This window comes from Dunckerocampus dactyliophorus, chromosome 16 (genome assembly GCF_027744805.1).
Source record: "Dunckerocampus dactyliophorus isolate RoL2022-P2 chromosome 16, RoL_Ddac_1.1, whole genome shotgun sequence".
NCBI classification, from domain to species: Eukaryota; Metazoa; Chordata; class Actinopteri; order Syngnathiformes; family Syngnathidae; genus Dunckerocampus; species Dunckerocampus dactyliophorus.
Genome location: NC_072834.1, coordinates 6047147 through 6069309, shown reverse-complemented (window position 1 = coordinate 6069309; position 22163 = coordinate 6047147). Strand labels below are relative to the sequence as shown.

General features: G+C 42.1%; 4 protein-coding genes and 1 long non-coding RNA gene across 7 annotated transcripts; 3 read left to right on the top strand and 2 right to left on the bottom strand.

The window, feature by feature from the left end:
* Window positions 1–307: 307 nt before the first annotated feature.
* slbp2 (stem-loop binding protein 2) lies at window positions 308–3900 on the bottom strand. 2 transcript variants are annotated; one of them, XM_054755474.1, is made up of 9 exons: window positions 3241–3900; window positions 2411–2560; window positions 2262–2336; window positions 2113–2190; window positions 1893–2036; window positions 1410–1580; window positions 1154–1304; window positions 960–1086; window positions 308–868 (listed from the first exon to the last, which is right to left on the bottom strand). In XM_054755474.1, exons 1-9 carry the CDS (start codon window positions 3291–3293, stop codon window positions 804–806), a joined length of 1014 nt encoding a protein of 337 aa, XP_054611449.1. In that variant the 5' UTR covers window positions 3294–3900; the 3' UTR covers window positions 308–803. The 2 variants fall into 2 exon arrangements, with proteins under 2 accessions (XP_054611449.1, XP_054611447.1); XM_054755472.1 differs by having other exon boundaries at window positions 1893–2039; window positions 3241–3899.
* Window positions 3528–6807, top strand: zmat2 (zinc finger, matrin-type 2). Its single transcript, XM_054755476.1, has 6 exons — window positions 3528–3667; window positions 4202–4301; window positions 4379–4502; window positions 4604–4677; window positions 4753–4898; window positions 5585–6807. The coding sequence occupies exons 1-6, from the start codon at window positions 3650–3652 to the stop codon at window positions 5726–5728; spliced, it is 606 nt and encodes a 201-aa protein (XP_054611451.1). The 5' UTR covers window positions 3528–3649; the 3' UTR covers window positions 5729–6807.
* A 12-nt stretch (window positions 6808–6819) lies between these two features.
* Window positions 6820–10870, bottom strand: LOC129169246 (uncharacterized). Its single transcript, XR_008566393.1, has 2 exons — window positions 10453–10870; window positions 6820–7515 (listed from the first exon to the last, which is right to left on the bottom strand). It is a non-coding gene; the product is annotated as an uncharacterized LOC129169246 (long non-coding RNA).
* lcp2a (lymphocyte cytosolic protein 2a) lies at window positions 7111–18344 on the top strand. 2 transcript variants are annotated; one of them, XM_054755470.1, is made up of 32 exons: window positions 7111–7524; window positions 7791–7853; window positions 8015–8061; window positions 8743–8808; window positions 8966–8994; window positions 9797–9831; window positions 9910–10105; window positions 10181–10275; window positions 10434–10482; window positions 11050–11115; window positions 11246–11265; window positions 11369–11388; window positions 11489–11599; window positions 11669–11687; window positions 11758–11773; window positions 11854–11923; window positions 12003–12055; window positions 12670–12704; window positions 12785–12980; window positions 13503–13594; window positions 13901–13964; window positions 14047–14112; window positions 14221–14240; window positions 14824–14843; window positions 15928–16041; window positions 16125–16150; window positions 16496–16574; window positions 16662–16714; window positions 16981–17057; window positions 17601–17675; window positions 17826–17975; window positions 18057–18344. In XM_054755470.1, exons 1-32 carry the CDS (start codon window positions 7447–7449, stop codon window positions 18195–18197), a joined length of 2241 nt encoding a protein of 746 aa, XP_054611445.1. In that variant the 5' UTR covers window positions 7111–7446; the 3' UTR covers window positions 18198–18344. The 2 variants fall into 2 exon arrangements, with proteins under 2 accessions (XP_054611445.1, XP_054611444.1); XM_054755469.1 differs by having other exon boundaries at window positions 7113–7524; window positions 12000–12055.
* A 2142-nt stretch (window positions 18345–20486) lies between these two features.
* On the top strand, window positions 20487–21759 carry foxi3a (forkhead box I3a). The gene is made up of 2 exons (XM_054755732.1): window positions 20487–21024; window positions 21149–21759. Exons 1-2 carry the CDS (start codon window positions 20487–20489, stop codon window positions 21757–21759), a joined length of 1149 nt encoding a protein of 382 aa, XP_054611707.1.
* Window positions 21760–22163: the final 404 nt, after the last annotated feature.

The following is a 22163-nucleotide window of genomic DNA, read 5'->3' as shown; positions in this document are numbered from 1 at the left end:
TTCGCTTATTTTAGTGTTCAAACTAATCAACACGTTGTATTTGCAACCCAGTAAAAATACACAAGAACACCAGTGTGTAGAGAGAAAAACGAAGATGTCGGAGTCAAGGAAAACAAGTGACAATAACCAGAATAAAAAGACCAGGAGACGCAAAAGAAAATTGCCCCCTAAAGGGACATGACAGAAAATAATTGAAAACCAAGTTAGACCACTAGCGTAAAAAAAAAAAAAAAAAGTCATTCAAATTTAACACTTTATTTACATCTTTATTAATTTCACTCACATTGTCCTGCTTTTCCTTCAGTATTCAAAAGCAGCACACATGAAACAAATAAAAAAGAAAAGATGGTTGGAAGCAGCCTGATCAGAGCACAAAAAGGTGAACGTGGGAAGAAAAAAAAAAAATGAGCAGCCTCTACAGAGGCCAGAAAGTGACAGCAAAACAAAAGTGTTTAAATACTAAATTAGCAGCTTACCAAGTGCATACGTTTGAGGAACGATAACAGCACAGGTAAAAAGTGCAGTGAACATAAGTGTGCAAATGACAAACATGCTCGGTCAGTGTGTCAAGTCGACAGTCTGTTAAACACCGGGATGCCTGCAACACCAGCTGGGAAATCTTATCCATCCCCGCCAAGGACCAAAATCACATCCCCCCCACCCATCTCATTTTTAAATCCTGTGTTTCTTAAAAAAGACAAATATACTGGAAACACACACACAAAGATTAAAGTACAGACTATGTATCCAGCATCTCGCTTGCTCTGCGATGACTCCACTAGGCTAGTTACAGCGATGGACAATCAGTAGTGATTCCATAAGAACTGGTCCAAAACGACAGGGACCTGCTGGTCATCAACATCGAAATCTACATGGAAACAAGACAGAAATGAACTAATGGCAGATCTACGGTGTTCTGTTTTTGAGTAATCTGTGAGCGATGCTATGGTCAGCCTTACCTCCAGCATAGTCAGCCTCAAGCTGGAGGCGGAGCCAGTCGGTCACATTGTCATTAGTCAGCTGGATCCTGAAGGAGCAGCTGAGGCCAGGGGGGGAGTGAGGAGGTTGGCAGCTCCTCTCAGGCTCCTGGTGGGAGGTGGGGGGAGTTGAACTGAAGTTGGATCCCTTCAGAAAATTATGTTTCACAGGTTACCGGTGATAGTGGAACATTCCAGGTGCCCGACGACATCTCGCCTGACAGGGGAGACACTGAGGAGGCCTTAGAGGGCACCAAGGTCTCCTCACTCAGTTTCTCTCCTCCATCGTCACACAAGTCAGAGGTCATCCTTGCCAGCTGGTTTTGTCTGCCAGAAAGTCATTTCACAGCCAAAGATAGAAGTAAATGGCTGGAAATGCACAACGTATACCACTGGACAGCTAAGATTCCTCAGATATTGATTTCGACCTACAGTTGCTCCACAGGGTCAAGAGCATCGATGGTCTCCGGCGGGGTGTGGCTGGGCGGGTCCCACTGGTGCAGCGCTCTTCTCCACAGACGCACTTGCATATCCCAGGAGCGCCTGCTGTACTTCCTGAACTTGTTGGGGGTGGAGGGGTGGAGCTTGGGGTCTCTCAAGTGTCTGAAGGAGGATGGGTTATAATCGTTAAAGGTTCTTTCACAAAATTGACTTTCAAAACTAATGGACAAGGCATGACAAAACATTTCAAATCAATGTTATACGTATCCTGTATTGCCTTGAATACAAGACAACCCCTCTTTTTCAAAATCTGCTCGGGGGAGGGAGGGGGCAGCAATACATTTAATGTTTCCATTTATGAGCAAAATAAAAATTAACTCCTTTGTTTGGTGCAAGTGAGTGAAAGCTCAGAGTTCTTCGATTCCCCCCTGTGGGTTTGTACGTATTCATTCAGTCTTGGCTTGTCTGTCTTACTTGGGCACTTGCTGCAGGTAGTTCTGGTAGCCGCTGGTGTTCTTGCCGTAGAGGATCTGTTTCTGTCGGCGCTTAAGAACCGCTGTGTTTGTCTCCGTGTTGCTCAGGTCTGGGATGCGAGGGTAGCAGCGACTCAGAGGCGGCCTGCTGAGACCAAACATCAAGTTTTTAAAACTTAATGGTGGGCGGAAAAAAAAAAACAAAAAAGTAAAAGAGACACCTCTTGTCCAGATCATCCGTTCCTACAGCTATATTGCTCGTGGATACTTTGAGGATGCAACGCTCCAAGATGGACGGCCTAGGCAAAAAAAAAAAAAAATTGTTTGAAAAGTTATGCACTTACAGTCCTGAATATTAGAAATCATTGACCTGCGTGGTTTGTTGTTGACAGCTCTCTCTCCTCGCAGGTCTATTGTTGGAGACATCGGGATCGGAGAGACGTTACTGTAAATCAAGACGAGTATTTGCAAAACAGTACATTTACTAAAAACAACCTATAATTCAAAGTCGTGGCTGACCTGACCAGACTGTCATAGACGGAGCTGCAGCCAGGGAGGAGCCAAGGCTCTGGGGCTGTGCATCCAGCTGCTGCCAGCAAAGGTTCACCATTCCACATGGCCGTCGACCAGCCCTTTACACAAACGCATGGTCGCGGGCTGAAACAGAAACTGAGAGCACAATTCAAATTAAAGTCAAAATTTCCATATCAAAACGTGAGGCTACAAAACAGCAAACCAAACACTGGAAATGCAAGGTGAATGTGTTGGCAACAAACTGGTTTCTAGAGGAAAAAGGCGACTTAAGTCATAAAATTAATTTGCAAAACTATGCTTCACTTATCAAACCAATCCTGCCATGCTCCGTTATGCAGAGACCGCAGGCAAAATTTCATTATTGTTGTCTTATGCAATGAACCACATTTCCCACAAGTCATGGCCACTGACGTCTAAAAAGGTGCGTAACATAATTATACAGTACGCATGCCTTAACTACAATTGAACATTTACAGTCATTGGCTTCTCTAAACTTCCTGTTGCATTTCATAATAAAATAAATTACAGGAAGCTAGCGTCTTCATTACATTTTTGTTAAGAAATACCTTTCTATCTCCCGTATTGCTATACTGTACTTACAAATACATCCCTGTAAATGGTCAAACAAAACACTATTAATTGATGATTCGAGTGAAACTGCGCGTTACGCTCTTAATTACCAACACAGTGACCGGAAGTTACATTCGAGGTGCGCTCCGTCCCAAATGATTTCGCTTACGTTTATTACGATTGTGCGGGTAAATGTTAGCTCTTGTATCAGCACTAATCAAACATATACTACTATATGGACTTACCTGGAAGAGAGCAGCGGGCTCTGTGCTGGAGTTTCCACTCCGCTGCTTGACATGTTGGCAATTTTGAATTTTGGCCTTCACTTCAGACGAACAGACGCCATTTTCCATTTTAGCAGATAATTTAATGAGACGCACCTGTTGGGGCGTGGCCCATCACCCGTTTATTTTAATATAACAAAAACAACCTAATAATGAAGTGCTATTGTGATAATCTAAGTGGATTTAGAACAATTTCTTTACCCATTTGCCCCCCTAAAATTCAAACTGAGATTCATTTCGGACTTTGTGGCCAAAAGCAATCGTCTTTTTTGTCAGCCTAGTCGTAAACACGCTTCTCCGATACAACAGGTGGCGCTGTCATCCTAAGAGTTGGCAAACAGAGTCCTCCAAACCGGAAATTGTCATTAACATGGCGTCTGGCAGTGGGGTGAGTGTTTTTATTCGTATTTAGATGTAAACAGTATTTTGAAAACACTGCTTTCTTTCCAATGACACAGTTTTGCTTTTAAATATGAAGTTGTGCATGCTATTTTAATGCTGTTTGTAGTTGATTGCTATTTTTCGCGGAAGGCGATCTGCTAGTAAAAGAGTGTTACCCGTGCAGAAAAAAACAAACATTCAAATGATGATTATTGCTTATATGCAAAATAAAACGTTGTTTTTCATGTTGTAGCTGTGATTGGTCTTTGTACTTACAAAAGTGGGCCAGTTGGTCACTAAAATTGTATTCTGGAAACGGCAAATGTTTGTGTAATGCATTGCGCTGTAAAATATAAATACAGCGCTCTACTTTTAACGACCAGAGAGTCTCTTACCCAACATAATTAATGTCAGAGGGAAGATAATTTTTGTGAATTGTGGATATATAACAATTCCCATCTTAAATAATCTGAAGTGTGCAATGGTCAGAATTCCAGTTTTCATTGTTCTTATGTAACTGAAGCTTCTTGTTCTCTTCCAGTCGAGTAAGAGTGACTTCCGTCGGAAGTGGGACAAAGACGAATATGAGAATCTTGCTCAGAAACGTCTCGCTGAGGAGCGAGACAAAGAGGCGAGAGATGGTGAGCTGAGATAGTCTGACATGTCCAAACGCTGTTTTTTTTTAAATTGTATGATTCTTGTACAAACTGTCTTTTAGGGAAAATTGCGCCACCGGTCAAACGTGAGATGCTGCGTCATCGCGACTACAAAGTGGATCTGGAGTCCAAACTGGGGAAGACCATTGTTATCACCAAAACGACCCCACAGGCTGAAATGGGCGGGTATGAACAGTTAAACCATCTTTTATATCTCAAATTCTTGACATGGCGACCTATACGGAAATGACAGAAATACTGCCTTCATATGACTCCTTTTCTTTCAGCTACTACTGCAACGTGTGTGACTGCGTGGTGAAAGACTCTATCAACTTCCTGGATCACATAAACGGCAAGAAACGTGAGTTTTGATGCACGCAAATTGGAGTGCAGTGGGGGAGAAAGTGCATGTTTGTGAACCTTCGTGTGTGTGCAGATCAGAGGAACCTTGGCATGTCGATGAGGGTGGAGCGCTCATCCCTGGACCAGGTCAAGAAGCGTTTCGAGGTGAACAAGAAGAAGTTGGAGGAGAAGCAGAAGGAGTATGACTTTGAGGAGCGCTTGAAGGAGCTGCGAGAAGAGGTCAGGAGAGGAACATACAGAATTTGAGGAGAGAGAACGTTGAATGAATGCTATACTAATGGTGCTAATAGGATTTTCTGAGTGAGCAGGTGTATGTGATTATCTTACTAGTTGGAGAGCGATAATTGCTTTCAACACAACATGGCAAAAGATGCAAGAGTTTCCCACCATTCTGCCCTTCACCATCTACACAAGGTTGAACGTCAACCGGCAATTTTTGGGCAGTGGATGTAGAATGTAACAGAGGTAGGACGCCACCTGTGTGTAACGGTATCCTGCAATGCCGGGACTGGGGTGTAAAGTTTAGCCCCTGATGCACTCTTCTCCCATCCTGTTGTGTTGACAGTAGTTGTCGCTGTCCAACAAATATTTTGTAGCTTACACCAGACTAATTAACCGAGGGATCCCATGTCACTGTGGGAAAGTTCACACAGTTGCAGTATTGGCCTGTTTTGCTGGGTTCTGTATAAAAGGCGAGGGCAAAAAAATAGCGGATCTGTTGTTCCAGATTTGATGTGGCTACTTGTGTGAAATGGGCTACATGTTGGTGTCTTACCTTTTATGGCTCAAATACTCCCTCTGAAGGCCTAAAATTGCACGGTCGAATATGTAAAGTAATGTGAGGGTCTGTAGTAGAGATGTAACAAATAGTTTTGACCTGTTGATTGATCAAATGTCATCTTCAGGAGGAGAAGGCAAAGGCTTACAAAAAGGAGAAACAGAAAGAGAGGAAGCGTCGGGCCGAGGACGACGTGGACTTTGAGGAGGACGATGAGATGGCGGCTGTCATGGGCTTCTCCGGGTTTGGTTCATCCAAGAAAAGTCACTGACACGAGGCACCTCACGACTGTAGGCGACAGCACGGCTGGTAATAGTAATATCAGTTATTGTTTAGCTCCACCCCCTACTGTAACAGGAGGTTTGAGCCCTGAAGGAGGCGCGAGACACAAGGACGACTTGTGTCCTGCTGCACACATGGCAACATGAGAAGTCTCCATTTTGTTCTGACCACATTCATTGTTTTGCGAGTCTGATCCATCACAACTAATTGTTTTTGTTATTTTAGAATATTGACTCGTTTGCAGATGAACAGAAATGCAACCAAAATCCAATGGAACCTTGGCAGTTTCAACATTACTTTTGATCTCGTTAGAGTTCAAGTCGCAACTTTACATTTGTCATGTCGTCATAATAATGCATAATTGGATTCCTCAATGTTATTTTTGTCATTATGAAACAACATTGCTGTACATTGTCAGGTTTTTCGTCTGTTGGAAGCAAACTTTTGATTTTAATAAAACTGAATTTTTGTTTTTAAACAGTTGTTGACCAAATGATCTAAATCACTTACACATTTTATCAGTAATAATGACAATTTTTAGTATGGTTCAATGCCAGACTGATTTTTCTTACACAACACTGGTGCCGCCTCTCTTTTTCACCAGGAAAGGTGGGATTAATGTTAACGTCCCACAAAATTGTCACCTCACAACTATAACAGTAGAACTGGCATTTATTTGGCTGTGCCTTTTACACAGAACCCATTTTACTTCAAATGTCTATGTTGATTGTGACTCGTAGCTTTTGAGAAATGAGTGTCAACAAAGCAACATAAATGTTTTTCCCCTCCCTTGCTCTCTAAATGTCAAAAAGTCGTCTTTTTCTGTTGACTAAGATCACAACAAAGTCGCACCGACACCAATCACAACAGGGCGAGGGCGAGCACTGATGCACTGAAATTAAGCAAGCAACTGGAGGCCAGTTTCAAGTCCAATGGGGTCGCAAGATTGCATGCTGTATGTTCTATGTCATGTCAGTGCACCTCATCAAGACATACAAGGAAAATGACTTAAAATTCTTCAAAGTTTTCTCACATGAGTACAAATAAAACATTTAAATTCTTCTAAAATGAGTAAAATGGTCAAGTTCATTTGATTTTTATAGCGCAACATGCTATGTCAAGGCACTTTACATTTGGAGCATCAACGAAAACAAACAAGCACTTTGGCGACAGAGGCAAGGAAAAACTCCTAAGGAAGATGATGATGATATAATTGATAGTTTACTAACAAAACGTGTACTTGTTTTATGTATGTCACCCAACACCCACTTTGTTGCAGCTCTTCCGCTTTGTGGTAAGAAGGTGGTGGCGGGGGTTTGAAGATGCTGCCTTCTCCTCTAGTCCTCCCTACTGCACAGTCACTTCCTCTAGGAGGGAGGGGGTGTGGGTGAAAGAAACAGAGAGACGTTGACAAACACACCATAAGTGGAGGAGACCGGAAGAGTGAAGGAAGCCATCTTGGTTCCACTTTGACATGTCGGTGTACACGACGACTTGAGAGCCCGAGATAAGTTTTTTTTGTTTGTTTAGTTTTTTTTTTGGAGAGAGGCGAGTCCGTTTTAGGAAGTACAACCACTCATTGACAGTGAAGTTTGGCCAATCCAGAGGGCGGAGCCTGGATGTCCAGCTTGGAAACAGGAAGAACTCAAGAGGTCCCCTGAATAAATATCAAGACTTCCGTCTGCTGAGACCTGGCGAGGACGTACGATGAGTGGTGGACGAGTGCCATCCAGGTCAGAGGTCATGGAGTGGAGCCCTCAGCAGCTGGCTGAGTACCTGAGGAAGGTCAGACTTGTTTTACATCATCATCGAGAAACTTGAAATTCACCACACTTGAACTTAATGGGATGGATCGCATATAAAGTCCAAACTGTGGTCCACCAGGGACTTTTTTCCAATACAATTACTGCTACAAGTATTAAACATTTTCAAGACAAGCGTTAGGACAGAATTCCTGTTTGAGGTTTGCTTTGCGGACTGGATTCTATTCCGCACTGTGACTGGTGCATCATCCCACCAAAATAACACTTTGTCCTTGGCGTGTGTTGCAGATGAACCTGTCCGACTGTGATCGAACGGTGTTGAAGAACTCCATCAATGGAATTCGATTTGTGGTGAGTTTAATTGGAGAGACAGAGACGATGCAACCTGTTAAAATAGCAGGGGTTTTTGTCCCCTACGACCTGAAGAAGAGAAAAGGAAATGGGAAAGTAAGGCTGCTGGGTTACACAATTATGTGCACACCGTACCTCTTTCATCTGTTATCTGTCTGCAGAATCTGAGTGACAATGACTTGCAGAAATTCCCCAAACTTCACACACCGTAAGTATATTTAAAAAAACATTTTTAAATGTTTTTCAATCAGAAAATGAACTGTTTATTATGAACCATAACAGTATAGTGGAACCTCCAAAGTCAAACACAATGCATTCCGTGATGCTGGTTGACTTTGGAAATAATGTAAAGTGATTGAATTTGTTCCAGGCTCAAACTGTTTCCGTGCTAAAACTTGTATTAACTGTACAGGCAATGTGTTCAGTAACTTTGTTGCTAGTTCAAAGTTAACCAATATAATACAGCTACAATAAAGTAAAACTACTCACCCTGAGACGACGTATGACAGACAAGGGAATTAATAAAACCTTGGCATTTTTAATTAATTGTACTTCTCCCACTGTATTGAACAGCAAGCGCCTTTCCTCTGTTGCAGTAAGTTCCCGTTCCTTTTCTATGGTTATCATCACGCTTTTCCTCTTTGCTATCACTGAGGTGGCATCACAGAAAACACAATGAAAACAACTAAAGAAAAAAACACTTTGCCAATCCATCGAGATGCCCGCTGAGATGATAGCATTTTTTCTTAGAACAATTTGGGTGAACTCCAAATCGAATGACTTTGGAGTTTCCACTGTGTGACTTCTTACGAATGCAATGTTGTATTTATAGCGTGTGGTATCACAGCAACAACGGAGGTGGGTGTTTTTAATATGCGTGTCCTCACAGGATTATTTCGAAGCTCAGTGCTGACATCAGCAAGAAGGAAGAAAGACGAGGCCTGTTTGGTAAAAAGTGGGTTCCTGTTTCGCTCAACTAGTTTTTCAAATAAAATGAGCCTCTGTATGAATTGTAAAGGAAAAAAAATGTGAGCATTGCTAATATACAATTATTACTAATATCCTTTTGTAATAACAATGCTAATTAACTGTGAAATTTCTTTCCATCACAGGACCATGACACCTAAATTTCATGAAGCAGGTGAGTTTTTTGTAACGAATAAAGAGCAGGATGTTGCTGATTAACATTTTAGACGTTAACCACTGCTAATAGTAAAACACCACGCATGACCTTCAGTCGCATTTTAGAGGCAGATTTTTTTTCAGGAAATTTTGGTCGAATTCCAAAAAAAAAAATAAAATTTGAAAAATTGCCAAAAAGACGATATTGTAAACTACTGGTTCGTGCTCTAATAAAAAAAAAATAATCCCAAAATTCCCGAGCCTTTAATTGTTGTCTTTGTTGTAATTGATACATTTTGCACATTTTAATTTATTGAGCTGTGCCTTTATGTTGCAATATTTGAACTTTATTATATTTTAAAAGTATAGATGAGCATTCAAGTAAATTTCCTTTAGCGATTAAGTGGCAAAATTTACTTTTGATTTAAAAAAAATTTTTTTTAGCATATATTGGTTGACACACATGATTTTTACACTCCAAATCACACCATTGCACAGTAATGAAGCTGAAAAGGAGTAGGCTGAAAAGAAATATTCTTCTTTATATTATGTTGATATGGAAGCCCAACATTTTACAGCTGACATCTCCTTCTTCAGATGGCAAATTAGTTGAGACTGAATCAACAGCACCTCTGCTGGTTGCAGCCAGGTAGTGCAGTTCAATCCGCCTCAACTGCTTGAAGATGCGGTTAATCAACTCCAATAGATTCCACATTGAATTCTTAACAATTAATTGCTTATGCCCTGGTTGGAATGTTAGTGATTTATTGCGTGTTCCTGACTTGTTAAAGCTTCTAACAAGCTGGTGTCTTTTTCGACAGCTCTTGAAGTTCACGGTTTGGGCGACAATCATTCTGTAAGTTTTTATCCCATTGAGTATCCGTCTTTCAATAACATTTTGCGGCTCGGGAAGTCCAAATGAACTGTCTTTCAGGACGAGGATGACTTTAATGACTACGAGAGTCCAAACAGCGGCGGCGATGACGACGGCAGCAGTCAGAGCGATTATGAGATCCCAAACGACGGCATGGACGGGACCGATCACTACGAACTTCCTCCCTCTGAACCCTCGGAGGACCTTGCCCACAAACTGCGTACTGCCCTGCCCCTCGGAGAGGCGGATTACATCGGTAAGCGATGGAATTCAATCAAGTCCTAATTATCACATATTACTTTTGGGTGTCATGAACCTGTGACCTTTGCAGATAACAGGGATCAACATGTGCCCTCTAGAGGCCCACCCCCTGCTGTTAGTCCCCGCCCACCTGTTGTCTCACGCCCAACACTGTCACCCTGCATGGTGAGAACATTTCATGAAAAGTTTGCTATATTTGTCACAAAATGTAACTTGCTGACTGCAGGATGTGGCGTCAATACATTTCAACAGTATTGACACTTGTTAATTAAATCAATCAATCACAGATATTGATTTATAGATATTTTTTGGGGTTTGTGCAGCCAGGTAGAGATCACTCACCGCACTCCAGTAGACGACCATCAGAGAAGTGTGAGTAACAAATGGACCATACGTATTTGTTTGCGTAAAGGATGAAAAGATGTCAAAACTTGGACCCCTACTGCGTGTGTGACGAATACACCACATGGCGGAGATGCGATTAAATCCAAAGGTTTGACCCCATGAGTCAGATTGACTTTAAATTTCTCACACAGCTCATTGCTCTTCACAAAAAAAAAAAAACTCCGTAACGTTAGGATGTTTGGCCAAATCACCACGAAATTTGGCACATGTCTGTAAAATGTCTGCAAGATCGGTTAAAAAACATGGCCGCCATCAAGCCAAACGTCCTTGCAGGTGTGATTGTCCATTAGTCATTGATCATTTACGATTATAAAACCTCTGTATTACATGGATGCTTGCATATCTTCCAAAGCATTTTGAGCACCACCTATTGGGGGCGCCACAAACGTCATTTCCAGTCACGTGAAATAGAAAATTTATCACATGACTGTACAATAGTCTTCTAACTTTATTGCACCAGACAGTATGTTCTGGTCATGTGACCATCTTTGCCGTCTATCTCAGTGTCCCATTATTATCACATGTTGTGATTAGTGCTCCCAGGACCACCGCAGATCTTCCGTGGCAACAAACCGGGCCGGAATTCATCTCCCATTCGAGGTATGAACCTTCATCAGCAAATGGTGCTTTCAAGGACTATATGTTACTTGAGTTTGCCACTTGTGCTGGATATTTATCACTGCCTGTTTGGATTATTACAATTAATCTAGACTAGATTCTGTCTTTACAGGTCCCAGTGTTGCAGAGAAGGTGTGTGTGTTTCATGCACATAAAAGCATCATACCGTGACTTAATAGAGATAATTGCCTATGGTATCAAAAGTGTTTTTTTTTTTCCCTGCATGTATGTACAGCCAGGCAAACCCTCTCGGAGGTAAGCGAACACATACAGTATGCAAAAAAAAAAATAACACACGATCAATAAATGATATGTAATACAAAAAAAAAAAGGTTGACTGTGTGTTTGTCTTAAGGCCTCAAGTGGATGTCCCAGATCCTCCCAGCAGGTCTAAACCTCCTCCTCCTCCTTCCTCCTCTGCCTCCATCGGAAGGTGCAACTCCTCCGTCGGGCCTCCTCCCAACAGGTGAGTGATTTTTGCTCGTCACATTTTGTTATTTGATAATATAATGTCATATTTTTTTGGTGTTTGTAGGTTTGACGGAATGAGGGAGGTGAGTTTGATTTTTGCCTGGTTATCTGTCCACTGCAAGCATCTTATTATTGTCTTATTGTTTTTTTTAGCAAGCACACAATGACGGTAAGAGGTCACCATTTTCATTCAATCCAACCATCTTTATTACTTGAATATAAACAATGTCGGGTTTTTTTGTCTTTCAGCACCAAAGTTTACCCTCCCTCATAAAAATCTGGCCCCCCGCCCTGCACCACCCAGCCGCTGCGGAGACAGGTAGAAAGTCACATCACGACAATATCACATTGCTGCTAAAGGTGCAGATATTCAGTGTGTTCTTTTTCTTTTGCAGCAGTTTGCCTCCTGGTGTCACTTCTGTCGGGTCACTGCCTCTCAGTGTTCACTCGGGTAAGGAGAACATTTGTTTGCAGACATTTAAGGACAATTTGGATGCCCCTCATGGGTTGTGCTTTGGACAACACAATAGCATACAATACAATACAGTAATACAGATATCCTCAAAGTTTTACAATCATTAGACCAGGGCTGTCCAAAAGTGCGGCCCATGGGCTATTTAGGGCCCGCGGCTATTTGTAGGCAGAAAAGTCATGCATTTTAAATGTCTGATAGATAACCCAGTGACACCGTCAACAAAAACTGACACGACTCGTCACGTTTTAGTCATCCAAGAGCCATATTTAGCTCGTCAACGTCTCGCTTTCGTCATAGGGAAAAAGCAATAAATCCACAAGTTTGCTTTTGTTTTCCTTTGTTGTATTTTTGTGTTGTCACCACAGAAGAGTACAAGTGGCGGCCAAGGGAAGTGCGATGATAACCGTAGAACAGTAAATTGAACTTGCTGCAACATAGGGAAGTGGGGTTGTAAACAGAAGGTCCTAAACAGGTTTTCTATGAAAATCTTCCTTTTATACCTAAAGAATCCTACTTCGTGTAGATTCACATATCACAGCTATAACGGTTTAACTCCTGTGCTGCTAACTAACTGGTTTCTTCTCCAACAGCCCCCAACGTTGAAGGTTGGGACGACGACGAATTTGTAAGTACGGTACGATGTCGATTATTTTACCTCAACACAAGTTACTTAATTACGCTTTCTCTGGGTGTGTTTGTTTTCAGGATGACGAAGAGTACACTGATGACTACGAGAATCCAAACAGCGGCGATGAGGGCAATGTTAAGAGCGATGGTGACGACTCGCCGAATGATAACTCGGACTGGGCCGACAATTACGAACCTCCTCCCTCGGAACCCTCAGAGGACTTGAATCACAAACCGTGCCCCGCCCTTCCCCTTGGGGATGGCGATTACATCGGTAGGATTTTAACCTACTTTAGCTTTTGAATCACCGCCAATGGATGAGCCAAAATGAGCTCAGATGTCTTTGATACGATGTTATCTGACCATAATTGTGTCAAAGCGCAATTACACTTAGACAATTCTAAGCAGGTGCTTTGTTCATTCTTATTCTGCCAATTTATTTTTGTCCTATAACTCCTTCATTTTTCAACCGATTCAAACCAATCCAGCATCAAATCGTTCAGCCCCTTCGGAAATAGTTGGCTATTCTATTCACCTATTTCAAAACATTCCCAGATTTTCCAAAAATACAAAACCACCACAACATTTTTCCACATTGAAAATGAACAGGCCATTTTTCAAACTTCCACCATTCGCACATTTCTCAACCAATGTCTGGCAATTCAGACATTGCCCCCATCTAGTTCACTAAAACAGTTTGCATGGTAAGCAGCACTTGGTCATTGTTTTCTTCACGTCTTCAAAGCATTATGATGACACGTACAGTATGTGTGGTCTACTTGGGTGAACTCTGCAGATAATAGGGATAAACGTGCGTCAAGAGGCCCGCCCCCTGCTGTTAGTCTCCGCCCACCGGCCGCCTCCCTCCCACCTCTGTCGCCCCGCATGGTGAGTCCCTTTAACATACACTGTAACTCTGCACTTGTCCAATAAAATAGATGCCATACATCACACACAACAATGTAACATTAAGGAGCCGGTGGACAAGAGGACATGCACATTAGCACACTAGAATAGCTATGTGAGCTTCAGTACTAACATTAGTTACATTTTAACAGCAGCATCATGCCAGGTTTGCAGAGACGGAGATTTTTCCTTTCATGACGTCATGAAAACCCAGAACTTCAAAACGGACCTTTTATTATCGTTATTGTTATTGTTATGGTTAACATGATACTGCTTGTGTTTGTGCAGCCAGGTGAGTCGTTGTCCAGTAGAGATCACTCCCCGCACCGTGCTAGACAACCATCGGGGAAGTGTGAGTAACATCCAGTGTCAGAATACTCACTTTGGTATAATGCTGTGGTGCCATAACGATGCCCCCCTCGTATTGTGTTCAGTGCTTCCAGAACCACCGCAGATTTTCCGCGGCAACAAACCAGGACGAAACTCGTCTCCCATTCGAGGTACTTTGTCGGCAGAATTTTTAAAATTTGATTCATTCAAAAATGTCTTCCTGTTTTATTCACATTTAAGAATATCTGAACACTAATGTGGGATTTTTTTCCTCGTAGGTCCCAACACAGAGGAGAGGGTGGGTTTGTGGTCTCTCTCTTTTTTTTTTTTTTTTAAAGTACATAACAGGACTTTTCGACAGACTATTTATCTGTAACTCATTAAACAAAAATAACCCCCCCAAAATAATTATAGCATTTATGGCACATTTACTAAAATGTAATATTATTATACAAAGCCAATATCATATGATTTTGTTGTACTTTATTTAAAACCTTTTTAATACTTGTGTTTACCTTTCTTCACTGATTGGCTGAGTGAAATCACATGATCCTGTTGCCATCTAGCGGTGTCCAATATGACCTAAGTTACCACGTGTGGTTCCTTTTCAATGACAAAATACTAGCATAGCCAGGAACCATTTTTGGTAACTTTGGATGCCACACACAACTCACTACACAGCGGGAGAGTTCTCCCAATTAATCAATGAGAAAATAATAGTGCATGTCCTTATCATGTTTAGAATATATATAATCATAGTTCACTTTAAAGCCATAATTTTTAAGTATTTCAATGAGTACCCTGTGAAGTGTTGCATGCATCTTCTTGACCAAGCTACTTTTTTTCCTCTTCCATTTTCATGTCATTTCTGTTTGCTACAGCCGGCCACACAATCTCGAAGGTAACGCACACTCACAGAGACACACACACACAAAAAGTTGGTATCCCAGCTGACATCGGGGGAAGGGCGGGGTATTATTATTATTGTGCCTGTTATGAGATCGTTTTAAACCTGCAATAAAAGCCGGTTGTTCAAGTCTGGTGCTTCGGTGGCGTCTCACAGAACCATTACTGACACCTAGTGACCAATGTGGAATGCTACATTCACAAGTTGGTGGTCTTAAGGGCTTATAGTGTATTTGTAATTTAGTTCATTTAGCCATGTTTATGCTTGGAAATGCTTAATTTGGGCCAGAAATCTATACAATTTGGTTTAATATGCATATTTTCAGGCCGTAGTAGTCAACCTTGAAACAGCGATCATTTATTAATTAACGTTTGGAAAAGCTGTGGTAGAGTGAGGATGCGATGTTCGAATCGCGATGTAGAGAGGGGCGACTATCAAGCCCACAGAGCACCCACTCACTGCTGCAAAGCACAGCGCATCTTAACATATTATAACATATTATTATATTTTATTTTGCCACTTTTCTCGCAAGCAATGCTGAAAACAGACACGCATGCGCATGGCAATATATTATAGCCGGCAAAATGATCGAGTTCATTTTCATTCATTGTGTAATTAATTAATGAATTTATGATTGTCACAGGCTGAGTGCCCATGAGACATTTTTTTTCTGAAATCTTGGCACGTTTTAATATCACGAGATCTTGTGACACCCCGAATATTCATACAGAAAAAGACCACGCTTTGTGATATTATCAGTTATTATTATCAACATTTCAGCCTTTTCTCTTCACATTCTCCCTTTTTGCTCTATTTTTCCAATTTTTGCTGCAGTTTTAATAATTTTTTTGTGTACATTGTGCCGCGGGGCAATTAAAAAACAAACGCAAGAGGCGCAAATGCCCCTCGGACTGCACTTTAAACACCCCTGTCCTAGATGTTAACATAAAATTCAGTTCTATCACTGTACTGAATTGTATCCTAGTATGTATCTTGCTTATGTCTGAGAGTTCTACCGAATATGTTGCTCTTTGTGGTTATTAGTTCAGGATGATTGGATGATTGTGTTTGTCTTCAGGCCTCAGGTCGACGTCCTAGATGCTCCCTCGAGGTCCAAACCTCCTGTTCTTCCTCCTCCCTCCTCCGTCTCCATCAGCAGGAGCAGCTCCTCCGTCAGGCCTCCTCCCAGCAGGTCAGCCTCCCTCTTTAGCGTTGAGAAATCCATTTGTTGTAAGTGTTGAATAAAACTAATAATCCCAACTTTTGGTGTTGCAGGTTTGACGGTGTGACACACAGTGATGGTAAGAGTTATCCATGTTCAGCACATGTGTCAAATGTGAGCAAGATTGGTTGAGAAACATGGCTGCCATCAAGCAAAACATCTTTGCGGGGGTGCGGGTGGGACTGAGCAACTAATTATTCATAAGTCATTGACCATTTGTCTCATGATTACATAACTTCGAGGATAACTGCATGGACATACGACAACAACAAAGACACGTATGCTAGCGTCATGTCTTCTAAAGCATTTTGATCACAACCCATAGAGGGCGCCACAAAAGTAATTTAGAATAACATGAAAAAAAACGCCCCATGGATAATGTTTTTCCGAAATAATAACAGGTTTGCTTTACATTCTATTCCAGCACGCAAACACAGCACGTTTCCCCTCCTCCAGAAAAATCTGGGCCCCCGCCCTGCACCACCCAGCCGTCATGGAGACAGGTAGAAAGTCACTTGCATCATAACAATGTTCCTTACTATGATTTAGACGTTCACTGCTACATAATGTGTGTTCTTTTTATTATCCAGTTTGCCTGCTGGCACCACCTCTGTCAGGTCACTGCCTCTCAGTGTTCACACCGGTAAGAAGATGAAGTGATAAAAACCTTGTTTATAGCCTTCTAAATACGTTTTTTAACAATATTAGAGCCCTGTACACGTGAAATAACACCCCTTTAGTCACCTTTACACTCCTATTACCAAATATAGTAGGCATAATAAAAGAAAATAAGACATAATAACTCACACATTAGGATTGGGAGAGTTCCTTGTTGTAATATCTCAAACATAACGTGGGTTTAAATATATTGTATGGTTAAAATAGATCTCATGTCATGTGTGCGCGCAGGCTCCGTGGATGATAGGAGCAACTTTGCTGAATCAGACCGCTTTCGTTCTCCTCCACAAAAACCAGCATCAAGACAGGTAACATGTACACCAGCGTGTGCAATGCCTCACATGAACAGCAGGTGGAGCTAATACTTCATATCAGCTTACTCTACTGTCATTTTCAGACTGTACTGTGTGTGAAAGTTTGTCCACCGACATATTAATGAATGCATGTACAATAATACTGTAATGTGTAGAATGTGTTTTCACTTACTGTGTGTGTGTGTGTGTGTGTGTGTCTGTGTTCTTGTCTTCCTATGCACAATATGTTACAAAGCGAGCAGGCCGCTCACATTTCAAGACACCAGAAGATACCTTCTCAAGGGACACATCTGTAGAAATAAAACTTGGATATACTGTGAACAGCACACAGCCGTTACTGTCTAAGTAGCTGGCAACACACGTTAGTAGCAAGATAATTGTGTCTTGCCTTATAGTCAAGCTTGGTGGTGGGAGGGTCATGGTCTGGGGATGCGTGAGTGCCGCTAGCACCGGGCAGCTGCGGTTCATTGAGGGAAACGCCCAGGAAAAATGCCTGGATGAGCTCTTTTGACCTCATTAGACTTTGTGTTTGTATAGGGGTTGGACCCTCGTTGGTATGTTGGCAAAGTGACGAGAAGTGAGGCCGAAGGGTACTTAAAACAAGTCAACAAGGTAACACACGCAAACCCAAGGAGATGTTGCTCTGTATGTAAAGCTGTACTTTTACACATATTTCCCATAATGCACCTGAATAAATGAGTTGGATGAGTTTGTGAATCAATGGAAATGTGTGTGTGTGTGTGTGTGTGTGTGTGTTTTTAGGATGGGGCGTACCTGGTGAGGGACAGCTCCCACCAACAGTCTAATCAGCCCTACACACTGATGGTCCTGCACCAGAACAAAGTGTACAACATCCAAATCCGGCATCAGGACCAGCAGTTTCAACTCGGAACCGGACTCAAGGTTCAAGAGGTAAACCGAGATTTCAAAGCGGACGTACATTTCATTTTATTTACGGTAATTAATTAAACTCCCACCTGTATGTGTGTTGAGTCTTTCCCGACAGTGTGTGACATCATCAAACATTACTCCCAGTGTCCTCTCCTCCTCATCGACGCCAAAAAGCGCTGCCATGGCCAACAGAACCAGTGTCTACTTTCAGATCCAGCAAAGAATTACATGAGCGGGCCGTAGTGATCTCACAAAGAACTTTACAGTGAACTAGCTGTTAACGTGGCCTTTGCATGTGTCGCTTCTTTTCTTGAAACTACCAACATTAAGGCATTTTTTTTTTTTTTTGACATTGTAACAGAATGTTTTCCAGCTTTGGTCCTGTTTTCACCTAAGTCATAAATAAAAACTTAAATTAATTAATGCAGGTGTCCGTCATAATTTAACACTTGCTCAAATGAACGCCTCTATTCAATTCCCCAAGTCTCCTATAGTTGCTGAAAGAAAATAACCCCTGGGATGTCCAATTAGTGCTGGGCTAAAAAAACAACAAAAAACAATAACATTAAGCTGTGGCGATAGGCAGCCTCCTGGTGTAGTTAAAAAAAAAAAAGTGGCTGCATTTGAAGTAGCATGAGTGGTCAGCATCCAGCACCTCAGTCTACCTCTGCATGCGCTTTAAAATGTTGGAACTTGTGTGTTACAGTTGCCGTACTGTTGTTTACAATGAACTCATCAGCAATGAACTATTAATGCTGGCTGAGCAGTTTGCTCCTTACTGCGATTCCAACACTGGTTCTGTTGCTGCTGTGTTGTGCAGTATACTTGTAAACAAAAGACCATGTGATAAGAGAAAGCTATATTTGTCCACTTTCTCAGGCACTCCAAATCATTGTTAAAGTTAACATATTTATAACAACTTGTTATACATAATGAGTTTTCAAAAGCCTCTCTCCAATTATCTTATTATATTTTCAATTATATATTTTTTTACTTGTCGTGGTTGTTGAACACTTTCTCTCTCTTGCACACATACACACACACACACACACACACACACACACATTTGGTAACACCCGTATAATCCCAGTCATCAGTTACAGCTCAGACTGTCTTGTTTTGTCTGCGCCGGCTGAAGATTTGATGCTGTCGCCAACTGTCATCACACACACGCAGACGCGCAATGTCATTGTTGGCCTTCAGGCTCCCCGATAAAGGAGTGAAACGGAGACAGTTCCCTCACTCCTCGTGTCGCAGGTGTGAATATTGCATATGAATTGATAAGAAGTGAAGTCCTCAGTTTAGTGTATGAGTGATTAAATCCATACAACAATATTGTCCTTTGCTTGTGACAGTTTTTTGGGTTGATGTTTTTATATGTTTTTAACAAAAGTTGCATTTTAAAGGGCACCTCAGATGAGAATGTGCCGGTGTGTGTGGAGGGGGTGGGGTATGCGTAACCCCGATGCAGATTGGGGGAAATCGATCCTGAGGCTCTTTGGTCACAGGGCACATTCCGAGTCACTAGGTGTCAACATACTTGTAATTTCGAGGCATTTGAATCATTTTTTAGACAAATTCTTCAATTGAAAACCTTTATAAATGTTACTATATTGTGATTCCCCTTAATATTATTGTTTTTTTTAATTTTACTTTTGTTGACATGACACAGTACTACATTTGATGTGCTGGGATGAAAAGAATTGTTTAATCTTGGTCCTAATTAGACATGAAATGTGCATGTAAGACGATGCTACTTTTAAGTTATAATATCAAATAAAATAGTGATTCACGTCACTTTCTGTACTGTTTCAGAAGGTGAAGAAAAAAAGTCAAGTTATTGGTAGTACTGCTCTACTGGTATTTGATATTTTTTCCAACGTACCTCTCATCAAAGGTTAAAAACAACAGATAAAGTATACAGTAATTATTGATGGTGTTCTATTTAAACATTTAAAATAAAGAGTGACCAAAGTGCTGCCTGGGGGGGGGCATTTGTGGCCTGCAACTTGGTTTTTATTGGCCCATGGCACAATCTAAAAATACAATTAAGGAAACAGCAGTAAAAATGCTAAAAAGTTGAAATGTGGACATTAGCAGTGATATTATAAACCAACTCGATGAGGAAAAGCTGAAAAAAATCCATTGATTTTTTTCAATATACAGCCCTTGGAGGGAAACACCGCTGTTTAAGTGTCTATGATTTTAATTTGAATCAAGAAATCTTACATGCTGAACAAGCTATTAAAAATAATCTGAGGTGTAAAGCAGATTAGATGCTGTAACGACTGAAACCGTAAAAACAGATTCAATAAGTCTTATCTGATGCTGTTGGCATCACCTTTAAATCCTCAGGCTGTCCTCTGCCCAAAGGTAGGAATTCAAGCTGCCCTTATTCAAAACAACTATTCTGTGTGTGTGCGTGTGTGTGTGTAGTAGCAGCCAATCAGCTTCCAAGTGGGAGGGGCTTTTGAGTATAAGTGCAGGTGTATAGGACATCCAGGTGCTGTGTGTCAGAAACATTGCATCATTATGGCGTCCTTCGTCCCTCAGCTGGGCTCGCCCTCCCCTCTATGTGGACTCCCCCAGCAGGAGCTACCTCTTCTGGGCCTGGATCCCTTAAGCCTCTACAGCCCTCCACCTCCTCCTGAGCCCAGCCAGTCTTCATCACCGTGGCTCCCACATCCACACCTCAGCGAGGCGTTTTTCAGCTACAATAGCCCAGACTCAGGCCTCACCTGTGCGGTTGCAGGAGAGCTCAGCCACCCCTCCAGTGACGCTCCTCTTCAGCACTTCAGCCTCCAGAGACCTTTGCTTCCCGCTGGGCCCTGGTTCTCCCCAGGAGGCTTGATGGGCCTTGCCCGCCCGCCTTACTCCTACTCCGCCCTCATCGCCATGGCGATTCAGAGCGCACCTGAGCAGCGGCTGACGCTGAGCCAAATCTACCAGTACGTCTCAGAGAACTTCCCCTTCTACAGCCGAAACAAGGCGGGCTGGCAGAACTCCATCCGCCACAACTTGTCGCTCAATGACTGCTTTCGGAAAGTTCCCCGGGACGAGAACAACCCTGGTGAGACGAAATTCCTACTTCATCTCAGTTGCTAGTGGAATGCAAATGGCTTTTGTTTTGTCAGTGTTTGCACCCAGCAGGGGGCTACACCTCCACCTCTCTAACTCACCGTTCCACGTTGCAGGTAAAGGAAACTTCTGGACTCTGGATCCAAACTGCGACAAGATGTTCGACAACGGTAACTTCTGCCGCAAGAGAAAAAGGAAGGCGCACAACATGAGTGGCTCCAAGAAACGTTCCACTTCCTCGTCGGATTCCTCCTCCTCCTCAGAATCCAGCCCCAAATGTCCCAGCATGCATTGCAGCAGCAGCAGCTTGGAACTTCCTGCTTTGTCAGATGACAACTTCCTGTCTAACCTGCAAGCCTCCCTCTCTCCTCCTCCCTCGCAGCCTTCCATGTACATGCAAGTACCAGATGTGTCCTCCCTGCTTCCTCCACCTCCTCTTCCTCAGGGATTTGTCTCGACTTATTCTCCAGGCGCTGTGGTACCCCAGTGGGACACCTGCAGCTCTTCTTCATCTCCTCCTCCTCCTGCTACTTTCTTCCCTTCTTCCCAATCGACTCCTCCTCACTTCTCCCCTTCCTTGATTTACGCTGACCTGCAGACGGCGTGTTCTCCTCTGCTGGAGCTCCAGGAGGAGCAGCGGCAGCAGCAGCCAGCAAGCTCCTTCCAGCATCTCCTCTTGGGTGAGGAGCTGCCCCTCGACTGTCTGGCTCTTCAGCAGAGACTCTGATTTTTTAAACTCGACTCTATTTTGTTTGGGTTGGCACTGACCTCACTGTGTAAATGTTTCTATTTATTATTTTAGTTACATTTTCTTACATTTTTAATATTACATATGGATTTTTGTGTTTGCAATAAAAAAAACAGTACATAAATTGAATCATGCGTCCTCTTTATTTTTGCTGAAATAAGCTCAATTTTTAAATGTACTAAAAAAATTAGAAGTATAGAATTTTCTAAAAATGATAAATACACATTAGAATAGCTAAAAAAACAACAATAGAATAAACAAATAATTATAATAAATGCAGGCATTTATTACCTATTTTATCAGCGAAGGTGGAATGTTGCCATAACGGTTCACGCTTTTTGCACAGCCGCACAATATCGCGCGATCACATATTTACATCGAGT

Excerpts from the sequence above, each read along its gene's own strand:
- slbp2 (XM_054755472.1), bottom strand. The coding sequence starts at position 3,293 with ATGTCAAGCAGCGGAGTGGAAACTCCAGCACAGAGCCCGCTGCTCTCT. Across the intron at positions 1,581-1,892 it reads TACCTGCAGCAAGTGCCCAA|ACACTTGAGAGACCCCAAGC; the intron begins GTAAGACAGACA and ends ATCCTCCTTCAG. Across the intron at positions 869-959 it reads TGAGGCTGACTATGCTGGAG|ATTTCGATGTTGATGACCAG; the intron begins GTAAGGCTGACC and ends GTTTCCATGTAG.
- zmat2 (XM_054755476.1), top strand. Across the intron at positions 4,503-4,603 it reads CCACAGGCTGAAATGGGCGG|CTACTACTGCAACGTGTGTG; the intron begins GTATGAACAGTT and ends CTTTTCTTTCAG. Across the intron at positions 4,899-5,584 it reads TGAAGGAGCTGCGAGAAGAG|GAGGAGAAGGCAAAGGCTTA; the intron begins GTCAGGAGAGGA and ends TGTCATCTTCAG.
- lcp2a (XM_054755469.1), top strand. The coding sequence starts at position 7,447 with ATGAGTGGTGGACGAGTGCCATCCAGGTCAGAGGTCATGGAGTGGAGC. Across the intron at positions 12,056-12,669 it reads GCCTCTCAGTGTTCACTCGG|CCCCCAACGTTGAAGGTTGG; the intron begins GTAAGGAGAACA and ends CTTCTCCAACAG. Across the intron at positions 16,151-16,495 it reads CGGTGTGACACACAGTGATG|CACGCAAACACAGCACGTTT; the intron begins GTAAGAGTTATC and ends ATTCTATTCCAG.
- foxi3a (XM_054755732.1), top strand. The coding sequence starts at position 20,487 with ATGGCGTCCTTCGTCCCTCAGCTGGGCTCGCCCTCCCCTCTATGTGGA. Across the intron at positions 21,025-21,148 it reads CCGGGACGAGAACAACCCTG|GTAAAGGAAACTTCTGGACT; the intron begins GTGAGACGAAAT and ends TCCACGTTGCAG.